Source organism: Phacochoerus africanus, chromosome 2 (genome assembly GCF_016906955.1).
Source record: "Phacochoerus africanus isolate WHEZ1 chromosome 2, ROS_Pafr_v1, whole genome shotgun sequence".
In the NCBI taxonomy this organism is placed as follows: Eukaryota; Metazoa; Chordata; class Mammalia; order Artiodactyla; family Suidae; genus Phacochoerus; species Phacochoerus africanus.
The window spans coordinates 223536000-223562869 of NC_062545.1; the positions used below are offsets into that span (position 1 = coordinate 223536000).

Below are 26870 nucleotides of genomic sequence, written 5' to 3' on the forward strand. Positions count from 1 at the left end.
AAAATTACTTTATTTCTTTGTGCTTCAATTCCCTTATTAGAACAACAGGAATTAGAATAATACCTACCTCATCAGTTCTGTTGTGTGCAATAAATAAATTAATATACATAAAACACATAGAAGAACTTTTGGCTTATGGCAATAATTCCATAAATATCTGCCACTACTTGATGTTTATTAACTGGTATTACAGAATATGGTTCAACCATCTCTGTCAATTAACAAATAATCTAAATTAGACCAATGACTAAGATATTATATGCAGTGGACAAAAAAACCAATGGACAATTCAATGTAGTTGAAGATTTCTTTTAATTTAATGGACCAGGATAGATTTCACATCATAGGCACTAAAATTTATATATTTATGGAATAAAGATAAGATTTGAAAAATCATAAGAATTATACTTGAAGGCTTATCTAGGTCTAATTCAACCTATCCAAAATAAGATCTTCTGAAGACTTCAGAAAAAGCACTTATATTAGTATGTCAGATGAATGAACCCCAAACTCTAGCCCATACAGTTGAATGCATCACAGAAGAAAAAACAACTTTCCTCTAGAGGACCATACTTAATGAAGCTAGTTTCCTTTCTATGGATGTGTCTTTGTCATCCATAACCACACAGTCAAACACTGATTTAGCTGGCTCTTTTATTCCTCAATTATCTCCTTGCTGATATTACATTTCTCTATAATATCTAGGGATAGTCTTTTATGTCCTCGCTATCTGTAATAATGGCTTTGGATCCCATTTAGGGGGCAGGGGAGTGGAGTAATGGCCACTTGTGTTCCCTCCCACTCTCATTATTCTATAGGACATTTGCCATTCAGGTTCTATAATTGAGACTTTTAAATCAGACAAATAGTGCTGCCCATGAAGGATAGAGAAAAGTTTTAGATTTTAACTTAATAGGGAAAATTTAAACACAGAAGCACAAAATGCATGCTCTTCTCTTGGGAGAAATGCCTTTTCCTTTTTGAAATGTTTGTCTGTGTTACTTGGACTGGAAGATGCCTCGAAAGGATTCCATTCTACCTTTTCATGTCTCTAGTACAAAGTTTGGTGTCCTTGCTCTAAAAATCATAGTGCTTCTTTCTTTGTGAATTTTGAAAATGATGGTTAATCTAACAAATAGACTGGTGCTATGGCTGCTTGTTTATCTCATCTTATTTCCATGTATTTTGACAACATTGTATGGATTGCCATTTGGTGGCATCCTCTGGGTGACAGTAAATATTTTAAGCATGATTTCCCGTCATTTTCTTTAATGAACTAAAGAGAGAATAACTTGAGAATGTGTTTATGTCTTAGTGGAGAGTGGAACTCTTAAATAATTAAATTTCATTTACATGCTATTTATTCTTGGTATATTATCCACAGTGACAGTGAAACATTTCATGAGTGTTATGAGCAGCAATCATAAAAGCCCTCAGACTCTGTCTTTTATCCTGGGTGATTAAGGTAATTCCAAAGGAAGGTCATGCTCAAGGAGAGCGAGATATCAAGGAATGGGGTATCATCTGTTTTATTACTCCATATTTTACTCCCAGTGAACTGGTAAACAATTAAAATTCAAACACATCAGTGCATATAATTCAGTTACTCCCAAAACACCATAAAAATGTCTCCCTGATCAATAATTGCTTATTATGACATGCATTTGTTGTGCTGGCTGTCAAGGTGCTTAGCTATTTGCTTTCTAAAAGTACGAAAAGCAAGCCAGGCTCATCAGCCTATGCAGTTACAAAGAGCAATCCAGCTGTGGAAATCACTGAACCACCCTTGACCTGTTATGCACTGACTCCCCACCTCCACAAACCCACTCCCACTAAAGCCCAATTCAAAAGCCAGCACTTGCACCGAGCCTTCCTGACCTAGCCAGAAGTAATTGAGCCCATCTCTGAATTTCAAAGCCTGTTGTTTGCATCTCTCTTAGAATGTTTCGTCATACTCTTACAGTCTCATTATTTCTCCAAATTTTTATCTCCCCTGCCATATATGTGCTCTTTCTCACCAGACTATGACTTTGCTGAGGACAGGGACTCATGTGGAGCTAGAATTCCTGTGTATTCCTTTTTGCATCCTCTTTGGTGTCTTACTCTCAGGAGAAAATTTATAAACATTTGTTGAATGGAAGAATGAATGAAACCCTAACAAGCAAATATCTATAACATGTTCCTCTCACACAAGTGTTTTCTGATCTATTAGACCCAAAACACCATCTTTCTATGTAATAAATATTTTATAATGTCACTTTTACAACCCACCAACTTTCTCATATTTAGAAGCTCATAAAATGAGCTCAGCTGTTCGCTGTTATGTAAAGGAGAAATAAAAGAAACATACAACAGCCTGTATGTAAATATGCACATGCCTGGACACAGCGACACCAGGGAACACAATGAAATAGTTGTTTGCACCTGCAGAAAGAAAGACTCATTGTGACTGTAACACCTACCAAAGCAGACTGCAACAAGGTGACTCAAACACCACAAAGTCAGTAATGTGATTTTCTAAAATGGGCAAAAACTCTTGGTAGGGCTCTCATCAGCACAAAGTTTAATTTCCCCTATATTCACATTAATAGTTATGTTCTTGGAAAATTCAGCGCAAAAATATTTGTAAGATGGTATGGGGCTTAGCCTGGATATTTACAGACTGGTTGTTCACCTCCTTGAATGTCCAGCTGGATGTTTGATAGCTGTGTTGGATGCTGAATTTGGGGTGGCCCTTCACAGTGTGTGATGCTCTGTGCATTGCAAATGTGGCAGCCCACTCCAGTCACTGAGACAATAAAAAAATGGAAACACTAACTGCCCTCATTAGGATCCACTGCTACTAAGACATCAGAAAAATGGAATCCTCCAATCCAATCTGAACCATAGTTTTAGCAGCACATCTGGGAAAGGAAATCCACAAAGACTTCCTGGATGGGATGGAATGGAACCAGTCGAAACAAGACAATAGCCTCACCCAGGTGTTAAATTGTTTTCTGAGAAAATTCTACAAGTGGAATCCTAAAGTGGGCACTTTTCAGAGTTCTATTTTTGGTTTAGGTAAGAAAGTAAATCACAGCAACATCTTATTTGATCCACCTCCTAGAATAATGACAATAAAAACAAAAATAAACCATTGGGACCTAACTACACTCAAAAGCTTTTGCACAGCAAGGGAAACGATTAAAAAAAAAAAAAGATAACCCACAGAATGGGAAAAAATCTTTACAAATGATGCAACAGACAAGGGTCTAATCTCCAAAATATACAAACAACTCATAAGACTCAACAACAAAAAAACCAACTGAAAAATGGGCAGAAGATCTAAATAGACATTTCTCTGAAGAAGACATACTGTTGGCCCACAGGCACATGGGAAAAAAGTTCAACATCACTAATTATTAGAGAAATGCAAATCAAAACTACAGTGAAGTACCACCTTACACTGAGTCAGAATGGCCATTTTAACACATCAATAAATGACAAATGGTGAAGGGGGTGTGGAGAAAAGGGAACCCTCCTACACTGTTGGTGGGAATGTAAATTGGACAACTACCATGGAAAACAGTACGGACTTTCTTCAGAAAACTAAATATAGAACTACCATATGATCCAGCAATCCCACTTCTGGGCATATACCTGGACAAACTCTCACTGAAAAAGACACTTGCACCCCTGTGTTCATTGTAGCACTATTCACAATAGCCATGATATGGAAATAACCTAAATGTCTAGAGACAGATGAATGGATTAAGAAAATGTGGTGCATATAAACAATGGAATTCTACTTGGCCATAAAAAGGACAAAATAATGCCATTTGCAGCAACATGGATGCTACTAGAGATTCTCATACTAAGTCAAAAAGACAGATACTATAAGATATCACTTATATGTGGAATCTAAAATACTATACAAATGATCCTATTTACAAAACAGAAACAGATCATAGACATGGAGAGCAGACCTGTGGTTTCTGGGGGGAAAGGGGAAGAAGTGGGATGGATGGGGAGTTTGGGGTTGGTAGATGCAAACTATCGCATTTAGAATGGATAAGCAATGGGGTCCTACTGTACAGCACAGGAAGCTATGTCCAGTCTCTTGGGGCAGAATATGATGGAAGATAGTAAGAGAAAAAGAATATATACATAAGTATGGGTCATTACGTTGTACAGCAGAAATTGACACTGTAAATCAATTATAACCTAATAAAAAATAATATAGTTTAGTAGAAATAAGGATTTTAGGAGACTTTAAATTCAGTATGTCCATAAAATAAGGGTATCCAAATCTATAACACATTGATTGATCTTTTAGCTAATGGTATTGCCACTGATGCTAACACAGCTATCACTTCTTGAGCTGCTGTGTGATTATCTTAGATAAGATTCCCTAGAAGCAGAGGCTGAGATAGACTTAGGTACATGCGCTTCTTGAAAGTGTTCTTCAGGAAAGGCCTATAAGGGAGAGAGGTAAGCAGGAGTCAAGTGAGGATGAGGGCTTGGATAAATTCTTGGCCTGATACACAGTGCACTCTGGAGGGATCACACTATAAACTATCCCAATGTCCAACTATGAGGGAAGAGGTAGGTTATGGTACCCTTGTACCAGTGCTATTGTCAGTCAGGCACTGGTCACCATTACCAATCCAAAGTGGGACGTTAGGGGGCTGGGATGTAGAGTGAATTACTCAAATGTCTGTGGGCACAATAGCTCCTACACTCATAGTGGCTGCAGAATGGATGCATGGGATGGTAAATGAAGCCAACTAATAGTCTTTATTACAATGCCAGAACCTAATATATATTATTTTCCTTTCATTTTGAAATAATCTCAAATTTATAGAAAACTTGCAAATATAGTATAAAGACATTTCCCCCTCTTTCCCAAACCTTTTGAGAGTAAGTTGCTGACCTAATTCTCCAGTACCCCTAAATACTTTAGTGAGTAATGTCTACAAACAAGACATTCTCCAACATACATAGTATATGACCATCACATTCAGGAAATTAACACTGATGCATTATTACCATCTAATCCTCAGGCCCCATTGAGCTTTCACCAAATGTCCCAAAAATGTCCCTTAGAGCATAAGTATCTAGTCCAAAGTCATGCACTGCATTTAGATGTTACATGTCTTATTTACTCTGGAACAGTTTGTCAGTGTTTCCTTGACTTTCATGACCTTGAGGTTATAGGCCAGTTGTTTTTTAGAAAGTCCCTCCCATTTGGGTTTGATTATTATAAAATGCCCCATTTTTCATCAAGCTTTAAGTTTATTTATCTGTGTCACTACGGAATCATAGTTTCTTATTTTATACACTATATTTTAATCCATTTCTATTATTTATTTTGATGCTCCAATTATCCTCCATTTCATCAGTATGCATCCCTTCCACTGGCTCTACATGTTTTTTACATGTCCCCAACAGTCATTGATCACATCCTGCTTTCCACCATAAGATAGTCCAGGTTGATCTTTTTTTTTTTTTTTTTTTTTTGTCTATTTAGGGCCGCACCCACAGTATATGGAGGTTCCCAGGTTAGGGGTTGAATCGGAGCTGTAGATGCCACCTATGCCACAGCCAAAGCAATGCAGGATCTGAGCTTGCCTGTGACCTACCCCACAGTTCATGGCAATGCCGGATCCTTAACCCACTGAGCAAAACCAGGCTCAACCCACTTAACCTGCATCCTCATAGATACTAGCTAGATTCTTTTCCACTGAGCCACGATGGGAACTCTTTTTTTCCTTTTTTTTTTTTTTTTCAGGTTGATCTTTCATTTTCCTTTCCTAACCCCTGGAATCAGTTATTTCTCCAAGAAGCTCTGATTCTTTTTAATAAAAAATGCCTCTTAGGAGCCAAGATGTAGGTGGTGGGTATGCTCATTGCTATTAAGGTATTGTTCCTCCTGTGTCTTCTCAGTGAACAGCATTAGAAAGGAAGTGTGTGTGTGTATGTGTGCGCATGTGCGCACATACTCATGCATGCACTCCAAAAGCCAAAAATTCATTTTGATCCTGAAATCTCTGTCTGACATCACAGTATCCTCTCCACACTTTTAACTCCCTTCTCAGATAGTGCAAAATCTGGCATCTATTTTAGTATGTTTACTTATTTGATATATGTAACAATTGACAATAGCACCCCCTTCCCCACAGTTCCCCTGCATATATTCTGGCTCTGATACCCTGCACCAGGCCTGCCCCTCAGCAAGATGTCCTCTGCAGTCTGCACTGATACTCTGTGCCTGGCCACCCCTCCCCAGAGATGGCCTTGTCACCGTGCCTGGGCCCTGACACCTCCATGTGTATGCCTTCCTCAGTCTACTCAGAATGTCTGCTCTGTCATCACACACCAGGCTGCCCCAGGCTCAGATACCCTCCACACACCATGCAGGTTCTGATTCTTTAGGCCAGGCAGCCCTTCTAAATGTGTGCCCTCCCCACCCTGTTTGGCCTTCATCTCCTTATTCTGGTCCTCCTCAGGTATTCCCCACCCTGAGGCATAGATGGCTACCTTGTTCCGCTGGTTTCCACACCAATTTTTTTTTTTTTTTGTCTTTTTAGGGCCACACCTGCGGCATATGTCATATGGCATATAGAGGTTCCCAGGCTAGCGGTCAACTACAGCTACAGCTGCCGGCCTACACCAGAGCCACAGCAATGTTGGATCTGAGCTGCATCTGCTACCTACACTACAGCTCAAGGCAATGCTGGATCCTTAACCCACTGAGCAAGATCAGGGATCAAACCCTTGTCCTTATGGATCCTAGTCGAGTTTGTTAACCGCTGAGTAATGATGGGAACTCCTCCATACCAAATTGTACAAGAAATGAGGGGAAAGAAAAAGAAAAGCTTATGGGAAGGGGAAGGGGGGAAAAGAAGAAGAGGAACATGTATTATTTTTCAATCCTCACAACAGGCTTTCAAAATGAGCCCCCTTTCACCCCATTTCACACTTGAGGAAACTGTGGCTCAGAGAGATTAAGTCACTTGCCCAGGGTTTCATAGCCATTACATAAGCCAGCATCTGGACCCAAATCCCAGACTCTACAGTCTAGACTCTGTCTACCCCACCACACAGCCTCTAAGGAGAATGCTCTCAAAATACGGGTGGTCTTTGGACTGTCCCCAAATGTGTAACAGTAGAGTTTGAAGAAAAGGAACCCAGTTCTCTGTGTTCATTTCGTGAGAATAGTCTTTCTACTATTTGGCTACTTCCCCATTTCACTCTTGTCTGCAAATAGGCTCAACAGGAATATGGCTTTATTTGGCTCAGAGGCCCGGGGTGGGGTAATGAGGCTGGGACTCTGGTAGCTGGTGGCAGTCAGCCAGCAGTCTCACTACCTCCCCTGTGGTGGTTTCTGCCTTCTGTGGCTGGCACTTGTGAAATGAGTCATCGCTGCATACTTGCCAACCCTTGGCCTTTCCTCTCCAGCCAGCTTTACCCTTGCTGCCACAAGGGAGCTTACAACTTTCTGAGATTTGAAAATGGGGAAGTAGACACTAAATCTAGAATGAGGAAGAAAAGGACAATCAGATCCACAGCCATGGAATACACTTAGTCTAAATGTTTTCCATCTTCCAAATTCTGAGGGCTGGCATGTATAGAGGGCGTAAGTATACATATTGTGAAATGAAATTTTTACACCATTTTATAACTCATTTTTAAAATGCCCACTTGTGTCTTTGGGGTCCATGGAAAGAACTCCCGAAAACATTCTAACAAAACTGAGGACTAAAAAGAGAGCATCTGCTTGCATAAAATAGCAAAAGAACAATAGCCAAATAAATTTCATTTCTCCCAGATTTAAGCTTCTTTTGAGAAGAAAATCTGATATGAATTTTTTCAGATATAGTATACGAACTTTTTATCTAGCAATCTTAAAGCTGCAGGAAACGTTATAACATTCACCTCATGTCCTTCCTCTACCTGATGGAGAAACACAGGCATAGAGAGAAGTGACTTGGGGATGATGGAAGCAGACATATGGCTGTAATTGTGTGTGGGGGTGGGGTGGGGGGTAGTGTGGAATAAGTGCATCTTATGAAACAAGGAAGAAAGCTAAAGCAGATACAGTTCTGGTCTCCAAGGCTACCACACATAAGGTCTTAAGCTAGGTTGTTTTTCTGATTCTTATTTCTGTGGCTCAAGCAAGTTACCTCATGAAGAAGCATGTAACATTGAACCTATGCCATCATTACCCTCTGGAGTATACACATCCTAAGAATGGCAAAGGGCAAGAGTGAAATTTGAATTTTCATTGTTTTCTTTCCAGGCTAGGGAACAAATTCATGTAGTTAAATCCTTTGGGAACCTTATCTTTTAAAGGTGAATTTTTCAGGAAAAACATTCACTAGTTCAGTGTGTTGTCATTTATTGTAATGCATTCTTAGGAAACAACTTAATATTTGCCTGTGTTTGCCACTACATTGAGTTAGGTGGTTTTTTCCCCCAGGATATTAGATCATGCGAAGCTTTTTATTTGAATCCTTAGGGAGAAGCCCCCACCCAAAGTGATTTTATACACCAAAATAGCCTATCCATCCAGCACACACATACATGTTGCTGCCTAAATTTATACTGCTAAGAATAATTTTGAAGAATGTGGCAGGCTTAAGAAATCCCATGTAAAGCTCTCTCTCAAAGATCTCTGTGAGAAAACACAAAATAAATATTATAACATAAAGTTTGGTAACACACGGATCTACTCTTTTTTATCAGTACCATTTGCACACTTAGAGCAACTGGAATCCAAATCATTTTCGTAAATATGATTAAATATTTAACAAACTTTAAATAGTTAGTTCTTCTGAGGAGTTGTTTGAAATGTCCCCCTAATCCCTCCTACACTGTTGGTAGGAATGTAAACTGGTGCAACCACTGTGGAAAACAGTATGGAGGGTGCCTCAAAAAAATAAAAATAGAGTTGCCATATGATCCAGTGATCCCATTCTTGGGCATATATCTGAAGAAAACTCTATTTTGAAAAGATACATGCACCCCTATATTCATTGCAGCACTATTTATAATAGCCAAGAGATGGAAACAACCTAAATGTCCAACGACAGATGAACTGATAAAGAAGGTGTGGTATAGGAGCTCTCGGCCCTAGAAAAGGAAAAGATCAATGAAACAAAAAGCTAGCTCTTTGAAAAGATCAACAATTGAGAAACCCTTAGCCAGACTTATCAGGAAAAAAAGGGAGAGGACTCAAATTAATAAAATTAGAAATGAAAAAGGAGGAATAACAACGGACATCACAGAAATACAAAGGATCATAAGAGACTACTACATGCAACTGTACGCCACTAAAATGGAAAACCTAGAAGAAATGGACAAATTCTTAGAAAGGTACAATCTTCCAAGACTAAACCAAGATGAAATAGAAAAGATGAATGGACCTGTCACAAGAACTGAAATTGAAACTGTGATTAAAAAACGTCCAACGAACAAAAGTCCAGGACCAGATGGCTTCACAGGCAAATTCTATCAAACATTTAGAGAAGAGCTAACACCTCTCCTTCTGAAACTATTTCAAAAAATTGCAGAGGAAGGGATACTCCCAAACTCATTCTATGAGGCCACCATCACCCTGATACCAAAACCAGACAAAGATCCCACAAAAAAAGAAAACTACAGGCCAATTTCACAGATGAATATCGATGCAAAAATCCTCAACAAAATACTTGCAAACCGCATCCAACAATACATTAAAAGGATTGTACATCATGATCAAGTGGGATTTATCCCAGGGATGCAAGGGTTCTTCAATATCCATAAATCAATCAGTGTGATACACCACATCAACAACCTGAAAAATAAAAATCATATGATTTTCTCAATAGACGTGGAAAAAGCCTTTGACAAAAGCCAATACCCATTTCTGATAAAAAACCTTCGGAAAGTGGGCATAGAGGGAACCTACCTCAACATAATAAAGGCCATGTATGACAAACCCACAGCAAACATCACTCTCAATGGTGAAAAGCTGAAAGAATTCCCGCTGAGATCAGGAACAAGACAAGGATGTCCACTCTTGACACTACTATTCAACATAGTTTTGGAAGTCCTAGCCACAGCAATCAGAGAAGTAAAAGAAATAAAAGGAATCCAAATTGGAAAGGAAGAAGTAAAACTATCACTATTTGCAGATGACATGATACTATACCCAGAGAATCCTAAAGACTCTACCAGAAAACTGTTAGAGCTCATCCATGAATTTGGCAAAGTCACGGGATACAAAATTAATACACAGAAATCAACTGCATTTCTACATACTAACAATGAAAGATCAGAAAGAGAAATTAGGGAAGCAATCCCGTTTACCATCACATCCAAAAGAATAAAATACCTAGGAGTAAACCTACCTAAAGAGACAAAAGACCTACCTAAAGAGACAAAAGACCTGTACTCAGAAAACTATAAGCCACTGATGAAAGACATCAAAGATGACACAAATACATGGAAAGACATACCATGCTCTTGGATTGGAAGAGTCAATCTTATCAAAATGACTATTCTACCCAAGGCAATCTACAGTTTCAATGCAATCCCTATCAAAGTACCAAGGACATTTTCCACAGAACTTGAACAAAATATGTCAAAGTTTGTTTGGAGGCACAAAAGACCCAGAATAGCCAAAGACATCCTGAGAAGGAAACATGGAGCTGGAGGAATCAGACTCCCTGTAGTATAGACTTCAGACTATACTACAAAGCAACAATCATCAAAACCGTGTGGTACTGGCACAATGCATAGATCAGTGGAACAGGATAGAAAGCCCAGAATTAAACCAACACACCTACAGCCAACTAATCTATGACAAAGAAGGCAAGAACATACAATGGAGAAAAGACAGCCTGTTCAATAAGTGGTGCTGGGAAAACTGGACAGCCACATGGAAAAGAATGAAATGAGAACACTCCCTAACACCATACACAAAAATAAACTCCAAATGGATTAAAGACCTAGATATAAGACCAGACACTACAAAACTCTTAGAGGAAAACATAGGCCAAACACTCTCTGACATAAACGACAGCAACATCTTCTCAGATCCACCTCTTTAGAGTATTGACAGTAAAAACAAAAATAAACAAATGGGACCTAATCAAACTGAAAAGTTTCTGCACAGCAAAGGAAACCCTAAACAGAAGGAAAAGACAACCCACAGAATGGGAGAAAATCTTTGCAAATGAATCGACTGACAAAGGATTCATCTCCAAAATTTATAAACACCTCCTACCCCTCAATACCAAACAAACAACCCACCCCATCAAAAAACAGGCAGAACATCTAAACAGACAATTTTCCAAAGAAGACATACAGATGGCCAAATAAACACATGAAAAGATGTCCAACAGCACTCATTATTAGAGAACTGCAAATCAAAACCACTTACACCAGCCGCAATCGCCATCATCCAAAAGTCTACAAACAGTACGTGCTAGAGAGGGTGTGGATTAAAGGGAACCCTAGTACACTGTTGGTGGGATTGTAAATTGGTGCAACCACTGTGGAAAACAGTATGGCAATTCCTCAGAAAACTAAACATAGAACTACCATTTGACCCAGCAATCCCACTCCTGGGCATCTATCCAGAGAAAAAAAATCATGACTCGAAAAGAAAAGACACATGTACTCTGATGTTCACTGCAGCACTATTTTCATTAGCCAAGACATGGAAACAACCTAAATGTCCATCGACAGAGATAGGATCAAGAAGATGTGGTACATATACACAATGGAATTTACCCAGACATTAAAAGGAAAGAAATAATGGCATTTGCAGCAACATGGATGGACCTAGAAACTATCATGCTAAGTGAAGTCAGTCAGACACTGAGATACCAACACCAAATGCTACCCCTTAATATGTGGAATCTGAAAAAAAGGACACAATGAACTTCTTTGAAGAACAGATACTGACTCACAGACTTTGAAAAACTTATGGTTTCCAAATGAGACAGGTTGGAGGTTGGGGGGAATGCTCTGAGGGTTTAGGATTAAAATGCTGTAAAATTTGGGTGTGATGATTGTTATACACCTATAAATATAATAAAATTCATTAAGTAATTAAAAAATAGATAAATGAAAAGGTCCTACTGTTTAGCACAGGGAACTATATTCAATATCCTGTAATAAACCATAATAGAATATTTACTGAATCACTGTGATGCTCACCAGAAACACATTGTAAATCAACTATACTTCAATAAAAAAGAAAAGGTCCCCCCAAATACTTTTTTGTTAATTGAGCTTTATGAATAATACGATTTATTTTAAATTTTGTTTATTTTGCTAGCATTTAGAAATCCCAGAACAGATTATTCTGAGTATTTCTCTTAAAATCTTTTTCTGAATGTTTAGTCTTATTTCCATATTCAGAGTATACCTGATTCATCCATGTTACTACATGTTAATGTAATATTAATATATTTTATTATCAGTAATTTATTTATTGCCAAGTAGTATTCCATTGTATGAATGTAAAAGTGTTTATTTGTCCACTACCACCACAGAGTACAATTTGGGTCATTTCTAGTTTTTTTATTTTATTTTATTTTTATTATTTGTCTTTTGTCATTTTAGGGCCATACCTGCGGCACATGAAGGTTCCCAGGCTAAAGGTCTAATTGGAGCTGTTGCTGCTGGCCTACGCCAGAGCCACAGCAATGCCAGATCCAAGTCGCGTCTGCAACCTACACCACAGCTCACGGCAATACCGGATCCTTAACCCACTGAAGAGGCCATGAATCAAACCCGCAACCTTCCCGTTCCTAGTCAGATTTGTTTCCACTGTGCCACGATGGGAACTCCCATTTCTATTTTTTTAAGTTGCAAACAAAACAGTCCTGCTAGTCCCTGAAAAGCAAATGTTGGTAATAGTCAGAAATCTAAATTCTCCTTCTTCATTGTAGTCACTTATCTATGAAGCACTTGCAGGTTCCACCTGGTTTTACTCAAAGGAACCCCTACCAGAACCACTACTTTCCTTCCTCTCTCTTTCTACCATGTTTCTGCAACCATATAGAAACAACTCATAAACAATAACTGGCTGAAAATATATGTAGCTTTGGGAGATGAAGCGCATCTGGCAATAGTACATTGAATTTTCCTCACAAAAGAATTATTATGGATGCACACAAGGGCAGAATAATCCCTGGGAGGAGTGTGCTAGGAATTACAGCCTTCAAGTCAGAGTATCAGATTTAGTGTACCAAAGGGTCACACAGCAGGGTAGAAAAAGGTGCTTTCTCAGTGAAACACTAGTCAAAGCTTGCCAGAAACAGATAATGAGTTTCAAAATTGTATTCTACCTGTCCATCAGCTGATTTCTTGGAAACAAACTTGCCCACTACCCAAGTAGACAGATAACAAGGCCCATGACAATCCTCATCTTCAATATGTTGACAAACAGAAAGTTAAAACAGATACTGCTTTGTTTTGTGACAATAAAGACATGAAACTTGCACTAAATAAATATATGAATAGTCACTTTTCCTACAGAAGAGTCGACAACAAATGGAGACACATAAGAGAACAGAAGCAATAATCAAAATGGCTAATGGTGCATATTTTATCTTACTTCATCTTTTCAGGGCCGCACCTGCGGCATATGGAGGTTCCCAAGCTAGGGGTCTAATTGGAGCTGTAGCTGCTGGCCCACCCCACAGCCACAGCAATGCCAGATCTGAGCTGCACCTGCGACCTATACCACAGCTCACAGCAGTAACAGATCATTAACCCATTGAGCGAGGTCAGGGATCAAACCTGCATCCTCAAGGATACCAGTCGGGTTTGTTACCACCAAGCCGCCATGGAACTCCCAGATTAACGTTTTAATCCAGAATTCTTAGTAAATAATATTAGGTTTGTGAATTAAATGTTAAGCATGACAGCAGAACTATAAATCATGAGGGAAATTGTCACTATAGACTATTACATAAAGTGCGAATTTCAAAAAAATATATGTAGAAATTTAGGAGTTCCCATTGTGGCGCAGCAGAAACGAATCAGACTAGGGACCATAAGGTTGTGGGTTTGATCCCTGGCCTTGCTCAGTGGGTTAAGGATCCGGCATTGCCATGGGCTGTGCTGTAGGTCTCAGACCTGGCTCAGATCCCTGGTTGCTGTGGCTCTGGCGTAGGCCGGTGGCTACAGCTCCAATTAGGCCTCCATATTCTGTGGATGTGGCCCTAAAAAGACAAAAAGACCATATATATATATATATATATATATATATATATATATATATATACACACACACACACACACACACATATATATATATATATATATATATACACACACAAATTTAAAAGACAAAAAGTATACTGGGTAAGGAATTTGTATTATATGACAGACAACAGGTTAATATCCTTACCAAATAAAAGCAATTCTAAAGATAAATGAGACTAGAAAAACACATTAATGGAGATGCACAAATTTAAAGAATAAGTAGAGCACCAAGGAGAACTTACAAAATGGACAACAAATGTATGAAAAAAAGATGCCCAACCTAAACAGTCAAATAAAATGCAAATAAAAGAGATCCTTTTTAACAAAAAATTTGGCAATTTATTCAAAGACAACATCCTTGAGGATTCATGCATATTTTGTATTAATCTTTCTGATATAATATTCTCAAATTCTTGAAATTGGGCATACACCTACACACAGAAATTCCTCTTGTAAGAATTTATTCCATAGGAAAAAATTCATAACTATACACAAGAATGCTGCTGTATTGGGTATAACACTGAAAAATAGGGAATCATCTAAATATTAAAATTGGTGAAATGGATTTTTGTTAAATATATTATACAACCATTAAAAATTGTGTTGCAGAAGAATATTTAACAGCAAAGAGAAACAATTGCCATTTACTGCGAAGATTGAAAAAGCATGCTGCAAAATTGTATTATAATCTGATTTAATTTTTTTGGCCCCGCCCATGGCATGTGGGATTTTTCAGGTCAGGGATCAAACCCATGCCACAGCAGTGACAACACCAGATCCTTAACTGCAAGGCCACCAGGAAACTCCCTGATTTAATTTTTATGTAAGTATATAGACAAAGAAATATGATTCAAAGGCAATATATCAAATGTTAATGGTGGTCATTTGTCTATAGTGAAATTGTTTTTTTTTCTCCTTTTCTTTCACTATAATCTATAAAATTTTTACAATGAGTATTCTAAAAAGAGTCCTTTTTACTTTAACTTTGTCCAAGATAGAGCAAAAATAATCCAATGGGAATTGCCATGAAGAACGAAAAAGTACAGTGTCCTAAGTAGAAAATAAAAACCAAATGTAGTAAATTGGGCCTTTCTATTTATTGTCCCTTCTCAGATTTTTTTAGAACCTTCATAATCAGAAATAATCTCTAATTATGACATTTCAAAGCAAGAAAACAACTTGTTCTGAAATTTTTTATTACCAGCAAAGGACAATCTTATTTGACTGCCCAGCAACTTGGTTTTCCATTTGCATTAGAACAGATGATGGATTAGCATCTAACTTTCTCTTACTTACTTCATACAGGTAAAGCTTTCTCTTTCTCAGCTATTGAAAATAGTATGCATACTGACTTTACTCCAAAACACTTCAGCACAAATTCAATGGCACCTTTCCAGGAGCTGGATAAATCCCAGTCTCCAAAGTCTTTCATCATTTATCCCACAGAACAGTAATTCTTACCAGAGTACAGGAGAGGATATCAGCATTTCAAACTATTTATGTGTTGCCACAGGTTCTCTGATATTTCTCTAGTGGGCTGTGTCCCCAATCGCAGACCCTCCCCAGTCAGCTCCCTAACAGGTACAAACATACAGGTTGAGAATTCCGGTATTTGTACACATTTCTCATAGAGTACTATCCAGGTCACTGGCGTGGAGGCAAAAAGCTCAGAACAATTTCATAGAAACACTTGATTAACCCAGAAGAGAAGCGCCTTTTGGACTAGGAATTTCTTTCTTTATCTTTTTTGAGGCCAGCACCCTTAGCGTATGGAAGTTTCCAGGTTAGGGGTCAAATCAGAGCTAGTACCTGCTGGTCTACACCACAGCCACAGTAACACAGAATCTGAGCCACATCTTCGACCTACTATCACAGCTTACGTCAATGCCAGATCCTTTCACCCACATCCTCATGGATACTAGTTGGATTCGTTACCACTGAGCCACAATGGGAACTCCCCATGGACTGAGAATTTATTTCTTCATCACAAATTTAAATGTTACCTTTGAATCTGAAGCCAAACTGTGGTTCATTCATTCCCCTGTCCCTCCTCAGAATTCATCAGAATGGAAATAAAACAGAAGGGCTCTATTCTTGGTGTTTAAAATGTGACTTTCTCCTTCAATTTATGAATGGATAAACTATAGTAAATTCATGCAATGGAAGATTATTCTGAGGGAAAAAAAAGAAATGAGCTATCAAGCCACAAAAAGACATGGAGAAACAAGGCAAAACTCTGGAGACAGTAAAAAGATAAGTGGTGGCTGGTGAGAAATGACAAGGTGGAGCAGCGGGGATTTTTAGGGCAGTGAAACTATTCTGTATGATACTCTAGTGGCAGATGAATGTCATTCGACATTTGTCAAATCCACAGGATATACCACTCAAAAAATAAGCCCTACTGTCAACTATGGACTTTTGTTAATAATAATGTATCAATATTGGCTCTTTAATTGTAACAGATGTTGCACGCTTAACTAAGATTCATCCAAGGCAGGATAAGTTAGGCAGAAAAAGCTGCACAAAGAAAAAAGAAATTTGATCTGACCTTTTATCCATAGGTAGGATCTGGTAGAGAGATGAAAGGATGGAGAGCATGCCCAGAAGGGGAACATCAAGAGCAACAGGTGGTGGAGGGAGAGCTGAAGGGGTTACATGGCGCATCCGTGAAGAAGAGGCAGACCCAGAGAAAGGATGAGGCTCCATGAGTTCAGAGAAATAAGTTTTAATAGAGCGGGCCAGATTATTAAGGCCCTTGAAAGGTAAGCAGGTGGTGTTTATATTTGATATAGCAGGCAGCAGGGAGCATTAGCAGGTATTTGAGCAGGAGAGTAATACGAGATCCTCATTGTTCATTTTGTACTTGAAAATTTGCATACTCACTAACATGTATGTTTAATCTCCAAAATCAATATTCATGGTCATTCAAAGACAAAAAAAACCTCACACACATTCCCACCCCCAAATCCCCAATAGGTTACTACAGGGGAAATCCTCACACCCCCTGTCCCCAAATCCCCAGTTTGTTAGTAATAAGGGAGGTCAATATGTAAGAACTATCAGGACTTCTTTCTAGTCATTCTTCCTACAAAACTAAACTGCTCTGAAAAAAGTTTATTAATTCAAAAAATAAGTGATTCAAAAGCTAGTAATATAAAAACAAATATATATGTAAAAAGGGGAAAAGACGAACTTACTTCCGGTTCACAATTAGCCACTCCCGCGTATAGGTCTGAACACAGTCCCTGACGTGAGGGTCCAGTTCAACCCTAATGAGGTGGAAGATGAAAAAAAAAAATGTTATTACTGTATAAGCACAACAAAGCAATCCTTTATCATAACCAAGGAAAGAAGTGTGATTTCAAATCCCTATGAACTAAGAATGTGAAGGGCATTCTTATCCACTTCTTTCGAGTGTCTGAAGTATTCCTGAGGCAATAACATTTTTACTTTGATGAGGCAAATATGTTGGCATTTTATGCTTTGTGGGTTTTCTTTATTACAGAGAATCATGTTAGACTATACCTATCCCCAAAGGCATTCCGACACAAGACAGGCAGAACTAGCTGTAATCATGTACAAAACAAGAAGAATAAGTATAAATACCAATCTCTCACAGGGGTAATCTGGGCATATTTTTGCTCATGTGTAACCTTGTTAGGACATGCATGTTTTTCCTCTTTGAAAGCCATAAAGAAGAGAAGCTGTGTTGGGCTCTGATGAGCTGACAGATCCTGGCTTTGGCTGCTGATTGTTAATTTGGGTAGCTCTTGTCTACCTGTAAGGAATGTGTCATGAGAGATACTCCTGGAGTGCTCCAGAGTCTGGAAATTAGAAATCGCTCATTTTTCACAGTAGCAAAGTTTTTCTTGCTCTTTTTCCACATGTGTTGGTACTATAGTAAATAGGTCTCAATGCTCTAAGTTTGACTTTTTTTGGTTTGTTATAAGAGGATAAGAATAGAATGCACCTTGTGGGCTGGCTGTTAGTTCTAGATGAAATATTGCAAAACCCAGTGTGGCCCCTGGGCCATGACTAGCCAAATCCCAGCCCCACTCCTTAATAGTTATGCGACCTTGGACCAGTCATTCAATCCTTCTGTGCCTCAGTGCCCCCACCTTAAAGCAGTGAGAGTAACTGTGCAATCCTCCTTTGGACAGCTGTGATGAAGATAAAGTAAATCAGTGTGTGAAGTGCTCAGGAGAACATCTGGCACGTAACGAGACCTACCTACCTGTGAGAGTTCACCCTTGTGTGCCATTCATTCTGTACTAGGGCACCCAATGCAATCACTCTCCAGGTATTAACTGAGTTAACATCAGTCATAGAACAGGCACTACTATATTCTCATTTTGCAGAGGAATGAGATGAAAAGTTCTTGCTCCAAGTGGGAGAGCTGTGACTTGACCCCAGGTCACTTCCCTGTGAGTGCCGGCTTATACCTGCTACACTATCACAGCTCAACATCAAGTTCTTGGCCAGGCACCAGGGTTCAACAAGAGTCAGCTGCTGTTTAATGATGATGATAGTTTCCTGGGCTTTAATTATATATGAGATTTTGGGGCAATGATTGAAATAGTGTGTTTTAAAGCCATCCAACAGATAGCGGGTTAGTTACCAATTCCAGTGACAAGGCAATATTATACTCAAAAACTGATGTTGAGGGGAAAAAAAGACCTCCTATCAAATTTCAAAAAAATAAAAATCCTCACCTGTTAATTTTCTATAAGTACTTAAATAGGCTTTTCTAAGATTCTGATCTCATTGGAAGACAACCATAAATTTTACACAAAGAAATAAAATTAAATGATTCTCTACCAAAGCTAATAATAATAGATGTCACTCATATGAAGATCCCACGTGAATAAATGACTGACAACAGGGAAAAGTGTTTCCGAAGGATCATCATTTTCTGGGACGTGAGGCTCTTCAAAACATTAGAAATGACCTTATAGTGACTCTCCTATGTGAATGAGAAATATCTAAGCAAAGAACAAAGGGTCATAATAATACCATATCACTTCCATCCAATCTTCTTAAATTGTGATGAAATAAAATTCAGAGTTGAACTGGAATACCCATGAGTAATGAGGGCGGGGACTGTGGTTCGTGATCTCCCTTCTGGGACTTTTTGGGGAAGAGGAGAAGGTTGAAAATGTCCAGGAGGATGTGAATCTTATTTTGGTTTTGAAAATGAATGCGCAATGGATAAACAATGAGGTCCTACCATACAGTACAGGGAACTATATCTAGTCTCTTAGGATATACCATGACGGAAGCTAGTATAAGAAAAGAAATATATAAATATATATACACATATATGACTGGGTTACTTGGCTGTACAGCAGAAATTAGCGCAACACTGTAGAGCAACTACACTTTGATTAAAAAAAAATTCAAGGGGAGTTCCCGTCGTGGCGCAGTGGTTAACGAATCCGACTAGGAACCATGAGGTTGCGGGTTCGGTCCCTGCCCTTGCTCAGTGGGTTAATGATCCGGCGTTGCCGTGAGCTGTGGTGTAGGTTGCAGACTCGGCTCGGATCCCACGTTGCTGTGGCTCTGGCGTAGGCCAGTGGCTACAGCTCCGATTCAACCCCTAGCCTGGGAACCTCCATATGCCGCGGGAGCGGCCCAAGAAATAGCAACAACAACAACAACAACAAAAAAAAAATTCAAGAAAAAAAAGAAAATGAATGCAAATAAAAGTTCATCCTAAACCTCCAAAGAGGCATTGCTTTTTACACTCTGGAAATAATAGAAGCTTTATCTAAATATAACTCCATCATTTGATGTCAAGGGCTGATGACCACACCTGTGAACACATAATTAACTCACTCTAGAAACTCAATCCTACACAGCTATTCACGAATTCACCCTACAGAGCTCTCCCCAATGTTTGTCCACTTGACAAAACTTTCTGCCAAAGAAGGAATTTTGCCTTATGTATGTTTTTAATCTCAGCATTCAGCACATAGTGGGTGCTCAAGAAATGTGGATTGAACTTAATGTTTGTGACTTGATCCCATCTCATATATGGAAACAATTAAAATACTTCTGAGTGGAAGCATTCAAGGGTTATTACGAAAAATCCTATCATTTTTACAAATGGAGAAACTGAGGCTTCCTGATGTGACATGACTGGCCCACCACAGTCACTGAGCCGCCACTGGGCAGTCTGGCATCACAGCCTGCATTCTTCACCTCTTCTGAAGCAGTCCACTTTGTCCCATATAGCCCTTTAATTGGCTTAGTCCCCACAGGACTTTTTAAAGCTTCCGACTGAACCAATTCAAAAACCACCTACACATGGTGATAGTACCACAGCAGTCACAGAGGCAGGTAATGCTACTTGTTAGAAAAATGCAGATTTAGGGCATCTCCCCCTTTACCAAGAAAAATCAAGACAGTCATAATCCCATCTATATATTAAGAAAGCAATTTACCCTTCCTCTGGCAAAGAGGGCTGCAAAGTTCGACATTCCTTTGGCGTGAAAACCACGTCCAAGTCGTCTTCAGTGAAATCTCCCAGCTCCTGGGCAAGTTCCACATCCAGGCTGTTCAGGTGTGTCATCAGAAGTCCTTCAAAGTCCACTGGCTCCACCGGGTCATAAAACTGAGGCTTGGGGCAGAAAAAGGAAAAGGAAGTTTCCACGCAGTTTGGGGGTAAAAGCACTCAGGTGACAGCCCTGCCCTCCCTCTCTCCGTTAAGGGCTTGGCTCTTCAGGTACAGCTAAGTGGAACTGTCTTTAGAAGAGCTGTCAAACAGAAGCGGTGATAGGGAAAGGAAAAGAAATGCAGCGTGTAAAGTCAAGTCAGAACAGGGTGAGTAATTAAAATCACACCCCAAGGCAGAATTTTTCTCTGCTTAATTGCATCTTGATGAGGATTCCTGAGGAGATCCAAAATGAGATCACAAGGCTTTGCTGCATTTTTGTAATTTCTCTTGCAAAAGCTCTTTGAGGCCATGTTTACCAAAATACAGTGAAGCAGTGAATTAAGAAGCAATTTTCTAAAAATTCAGGCAAACTCAAGAGACCTTCTGTCTGAGTATTTAGGCGTGGTGTTTCTTGAGCTGTCCTGTATAGTGATTCTTGAAAGCTCTTCATTTGTAATCACAACCCACAGTGAACCAGACTGAGTGGCTGGGATATTCCACAGCAGTGATTTCCAAATGCTGGAAAAGGTGGGCTGACTGGTACCAAATGGGAAGAAATTTTCACTGACTGCAGTTAAATGAGCAAACTAAGGGCAATTGGCTGAGTTTTCGTAAGGCTAAATGTACTGGTTTTTTGCTCTTCAGTTATATCTTTCCACAGTGGGGGGATAAAAGAAATAATAGCAATAGATTATAACTTAAAAAAATAATTTTCTTTAGCTGATGAAAGAAAAAGTTGGCACTTCAACAAATGCATTTTATCCCAGTTTGTGAAATCCACTTAGACTTAAGGAACCACTTTAGGGGAGTAAAAGAATCACTTAGAGGAGTTCCCATTGTGGCTCAGCGGTAACAAACCCGACTATTATCCATGAGGACAAGGGTTCAATCCCTGGTCCCACTCAGTGGGTTAAGGATCCTGCAACTGTAGGTTGCAGATGCAGCTCCGATCCTGTGTTGCTGTGACTGTGGTGCAGGTGGCTGGCAGCTGCAGTTCCAGTTTGACCTCTAGGCTAGGAATTTCCACATGCCATGGGTGTGGCCCTAAGAAAACCAAAAAAAAAAAAAAAAAGAATCACTTAGATTAAATTGATGTGTGTAGTAGTAAATAATAATAATAATAATAATAATAATGATAATGGCAGCAACTTTAAGATATTCATTTATGGAAGACTCTCCGGAATTATCAACCCAACAAACACCCCAGATTCTTGACTTGTACTGCCTCACTATGAAACAAGGACAGATCCAAAGGAAGTGCCAACAAAACCGGTTTTTCATCACCCTGAAACCATATACCAGACAAGACATAAGGGCTCCAGATTGGACAGGAGGAACAAAGTGCCATGGAAGAGGCATCAAGATTGAATGTGTGCCTTGCCCTGTCTCCTCCCACCTTTGTGTCCCTGGTGGTGAGGGGTGGGGGGCATGAGTGACATGTAGAAGATTAAGGATGAAACAGAAGTGAGCAACAATACACCTCCTTGTCTGAGATTCTTGAAGCAGTTGGCTCACATGATGCCCTATGCCAGTAGGGCCAAAAGGGGCAGAGGAGAAGCCAAGAGGCCATCCTTCGATAGGAGAGAGCAAAGACACTCCCCTATTTCCCTAAGGCTCCCACGTGGTGACTGAGGATGGGATTGGGAACCTGGAAGTCAGCTAAGGAGAAGACTGCGGTCCTTACAGGGGCCTCTCACAATGAAGCAATGAGGACCTACAGGGGCTCAGAGAGCAGGAGATCAACCTATGCAGGAGCCAGGTGGGAACAGAGTTTGCAAAAGGACACTGTTGACCTCTGCCAGAAGGAATAGTGAGCAACATCCATGCTCAGAACAAAACAAAGCAAGCTAAAAAATCTGCTTCAGGCTTGTGTAAGATCATCCCCGAAGGAGAAAGAGGACTTTCCTTCTCCTCATAACACGGCGCAGAGGTCAGGGCCAGGGTCACTGAAATGACTTCAACTCGAAATGAAGAAGCTGCACTGTTTGCACAGTCATCTTTACTACTGTAAAGTTTATTTCCTTGCGCTGATTGTTGAGCACTATGCACCAAGAAACTGTGCTAGATCATTGCATACGCCATCTCATTTAATTCTCACTAGAACTCTGTGAGGAACATACTTTTTTACTATCCTCCTTTCACAGATAAGGACATTGAAGTATAGAATTTAATAATTTGCCTATGGTTACATAGCTGGGAAGTTTCCCATCTGGAATTCAAACCTTGGCAGGCTCATAGTTTTGTTTTCTCTTGCAGGCTTTTCAGAGAATCTGGATTTTCAAAAATAACTGAAACGCAAAGCAGTGGTAAGTGTGTTTAAAAGAGGGTAAAAAAAAAAAAATCCATTTACCACCACGTACCAGTTCCACTCTGAAATTTCTTGAGACTGGTTTCTCAAAGTAATAATAGTGAAGTAATTAATTAAAGAAATAATGAATGTAAATTTATCATGAAGAATATCAATTATTTAACCAGAGGCATGGAAAATATACACTGAAGAATTATATTGAAGTACCATTTGAGACAATGTGACACTAACACTGATAACAACTGAGTAGGAGCTTCTACAGAAAAATGGCATTTGTGTGAAATCATCAGAGAGAAAAAAACTGAGGTCTAGCCACATATTATACTTGTCATGTTTCTAAAATTCAAAGCCACAAGAAATTAAAAAAAACCTGGCTGGTTATGGCACTTGTTACCTATAGGATAGCCTGCCCAAGAGCCAAGGATAAAGGTCAGCAGAATCCTTCATTCAGCAATTATTTGCTGAACATCTACTAAATGCAAGTCACTGAGTTGTTCCTTAGGGATTCAGAAGAGTAAAGGGAGCTACTTTCATGCATCTTTCCATAGATCTTGAGTCAACCATAAGATGGTAAACTTTGCCACCTTCTCACATGTAAAATAATGCTTTCTTTGGAGGGAGGAATGATGACAAAGAATACAGTATCATCACTGAGCACTAATTGTGCGGCAAAGTGCCAAATGCAATACACACAACTGATCATTAAGTCATAAACTCTTAAGGTCTGAATCTATCAGGACTGAATAGGCAATAAAAATAAACCATAATGATAGAATTGCTGAGAATCATTCTAGCACTACATACAAGCTGACATTTAATAGCTCATCACCCCCTCCCCCTTCTCTGCTGAAACTAACAGGGGAGGAAATTGTTCCTTCCAAAAGTGATGTAAACTAGTCCTGCTGTTGGCAAGTGGGTGGAGATCCCAACTGCTGTTAACTAGGCCTCGGAGCAAGTTGTTCCTCTTGCATATTCAACTAATAACCAGGAATCAAAGGAGATTTCTGTTCTAAACTACCTGAAGTCTGAATCTCAAGAGTAGATTTATCATGAATCAATCAACAAACACGTGCATATACATACACGGTGCTGTTTAGGGATAAATGAAGGGAGAAAACAAATATTGAAGAGAGTTATGGTGGTACTGCATTCCATCGGGGGCTGAAGTTTGGGAATGAGGTGGGAGGGGGATGTTCTAAGGTCAGTCCATTGGGCCCTTGGGAGCTTAAAAGCCAAACATAAAAATTTACTCTTTTTGGAGTTCTCCTGTGGCACAGGGGTTAAGGATCTGGCGTTGTCACTGCAGTGGCTCTGGTCACTGCTATGATGCAGGTTTGATCCCTGCTCTGGGAACTTTCACAGCCAAAATTTTTTTTTTACTATTTTTGTTTTCTCTGTTACTGAATTATATGTGGCCTCCTAGTCCGTGGACTCAAGACTACTTTCAATGGCAGAAGTAATTTCAAGGTCACTTTATACAATGAATCATCACATCTAACATTCGTTAAAATAATATAAGAAAAAAAAATCCCTAAGTGAAATAAAAACAAAAACAACAACAACAAATTTTAAAAAACAAAACATATTAGAGATTCCATCATGGCTCAGTGGTTAACGAACCCAACTAGGATCCATGAGAACTTAGGTACGATCCCTGACCTTGCTCAGTGGATTAAGGATCCTGCATTGCTGTGGCTGTGGTGTAGGCCAGCAGCTGCAGCTCCAATTTGATCCCTAGCCTGGGAACCTCCATATGCCATGGGTACAGCCCTAAAAAAAGCAACAAACAAACAACAACAACAAAAAACTTGACTGCAAATTATCCTAAATCAGGCTTTGAGTGTGATGGCTTTGTGAGGTGTCAACCTGGTTTGGCAGAACTTCATTCGCCTGAACTCCCTTCCCAGTATTTTTTCAGACATGGTAGGCTATCAGGGTTTTCTCTTGCCAGAACTGGAGGACAGAAGGGAGGCTGCAGCAATTCTGTAGCATACATACACCTGCTCATAGAATCAAACACAAATTTAGGTGCTGCTGTGAGGGATATCCCCAGTGTAAAGTCCTTAACTAGTTGACTTTAAGTTAATCAAAAGAGAGCCTAGCCTGGGGGGCCTGACTTAACCAGCTGGATGCTTTTTCAAAGAAGATGCAGGCTCTCTGGAAGATCAGGGCTCCAAGCTTCAGCTCATGCCTGTGGAGTTCCAGCTTGCTGTGATCTTGCCTTCCTGATTGCCCCATGGACTTCAGGCTTGCTTAGCCAGCTACCACCATGTATAAGTCAATTTCCTGTAATTGATTCCTTAATACACATGAAGATGTATCTACTACTGGTTCTACTGCTCTGGTTGAACCTGGGCTAATATACCTATTTTCACTCATTCAACAAATACTCACTGGGGTCCTAACCAGACCTGCACTGGGTGAGAAGACAAAGAGACCCAGTACATTGCCCTCAAGCAATTTCCAGCTTCTCTCTAGTGACTTGTGCAGTAATTCTTCCTAGTTACTTTTTCAGAGGTCTGGTCAGTAGAAAACTAGAAATACACAAAAAGACTATAAACACTAAAAGCTTAAATTATTAACACAAATATTCTTTTTTTTTTTCTTTTTATCGTCTTTTTGCCATTTCTTGGGCCGCTCCCGCAGCATATGGAAATTGCCAGGCTAGGGGTCGAATCAGAGCTGTAGACACCAGCCTACACCAGAGCCAAAGTAACGGGGGATCCAAGCCACGTCTACAACCTATACCACAGCTCACAGCAACGCCGGATCCTTAACCCACTGAGCAAGGCCAAGGATCGAACCTGCAACCTCATGGTTCCTAGTCAGATTCGTTAACCTCTGAGCCATGACGGGAACTCCACAAATATTCTTTTAATGAAGAGTATTTCAGTTTTGGCTTGTCCTCTAACACACATCAAGACTAGTTCTCTTGACATGCGGTAAGAATTTATTCTGAAACTGAAAATTCCTATAATACCAGAATGATGTCTGTTTAATCTATGTATCTCCTAGCACTGTACATGATGTATGTGTGTATGTAATAACACAATGGCAGTAGATTAAAATAACAAACCTGGACAATATTTCACAAATAAGGATACTGAAAAACAGAGATGCTAAATGACTTGACCCAAATCACACAGGTAATCACAGAGGACCTGAGTCCTTGTTCTAGCACTGGGGAAGCTTCATGCCACTTTGGCTGGGGCTGGGGGTAGAGGCATGATGCTTCCAGGTGCACTGGCCTTATACCCTAATGCATGTTCACCCCTATAGTGGGTGGTCCTCAAATCGACTTGGCTGTTCATAACGGACAAGTCTTGTCAAATCACCCAAGACGTCCACGTTACCAAATTCAATGGCTGCTGCTTATTCCTAGTTTATCTCTAGCGCTGGACATGGTTAATCACTCTCTCCTTCTTGAAACATTTTCTTCACATGGAGGGTGACCAACCGTCCCAGTATGTCCCAGGCTTTCAAAGTTCATATACCAGGAAACCCCTCAGTCCCAGGAAAATTGGGACAGTTGTTTATTCTGCCTTTGGGACACCACTTTTTCTAGGTTCTCCTTTGCAGTGTCCTGGGGTTCAGGCTGAAAAGAGCTTTTCTTCCCAATCTGAACTTTTATTTCCATACGACCTCAACCAGGCCTGTGAC

The 26870-nt window shown here is 39.6% G+C and overlaps 1 protein-coding gene across 3 annotated transcripts in view; it reads right to left on the reverse strand.

Moving 5' to 3' along the window:
- Positions 1-26870, reverse strand: part of DOCK8 (dedicator of cytokinesis 8) — a 233153-nt gene that overhangs the window by 145126 nt on the left and 61157 nt on the right. For 2 of the 3 annotated variants that reach the window (XM_047767727.1, XM_047767728.1), the window contains 2 exons: positions 20691-20866; positions 17445-17516 (listed from right to left, as the gene is read on the reverse strand). In XM_047767727.1, the coding sequence (XP_047623683.1) occupies positions 17445-17516; positions 20691-20866 (248 nt within the window). Of the gene's footprint in view, positions 1-17444; positions 17517-20690; positions 20867-26870 lie in introns of those variants that run through there. The other variant, XM_047767730.1, reaches the window with a different exon arrangement.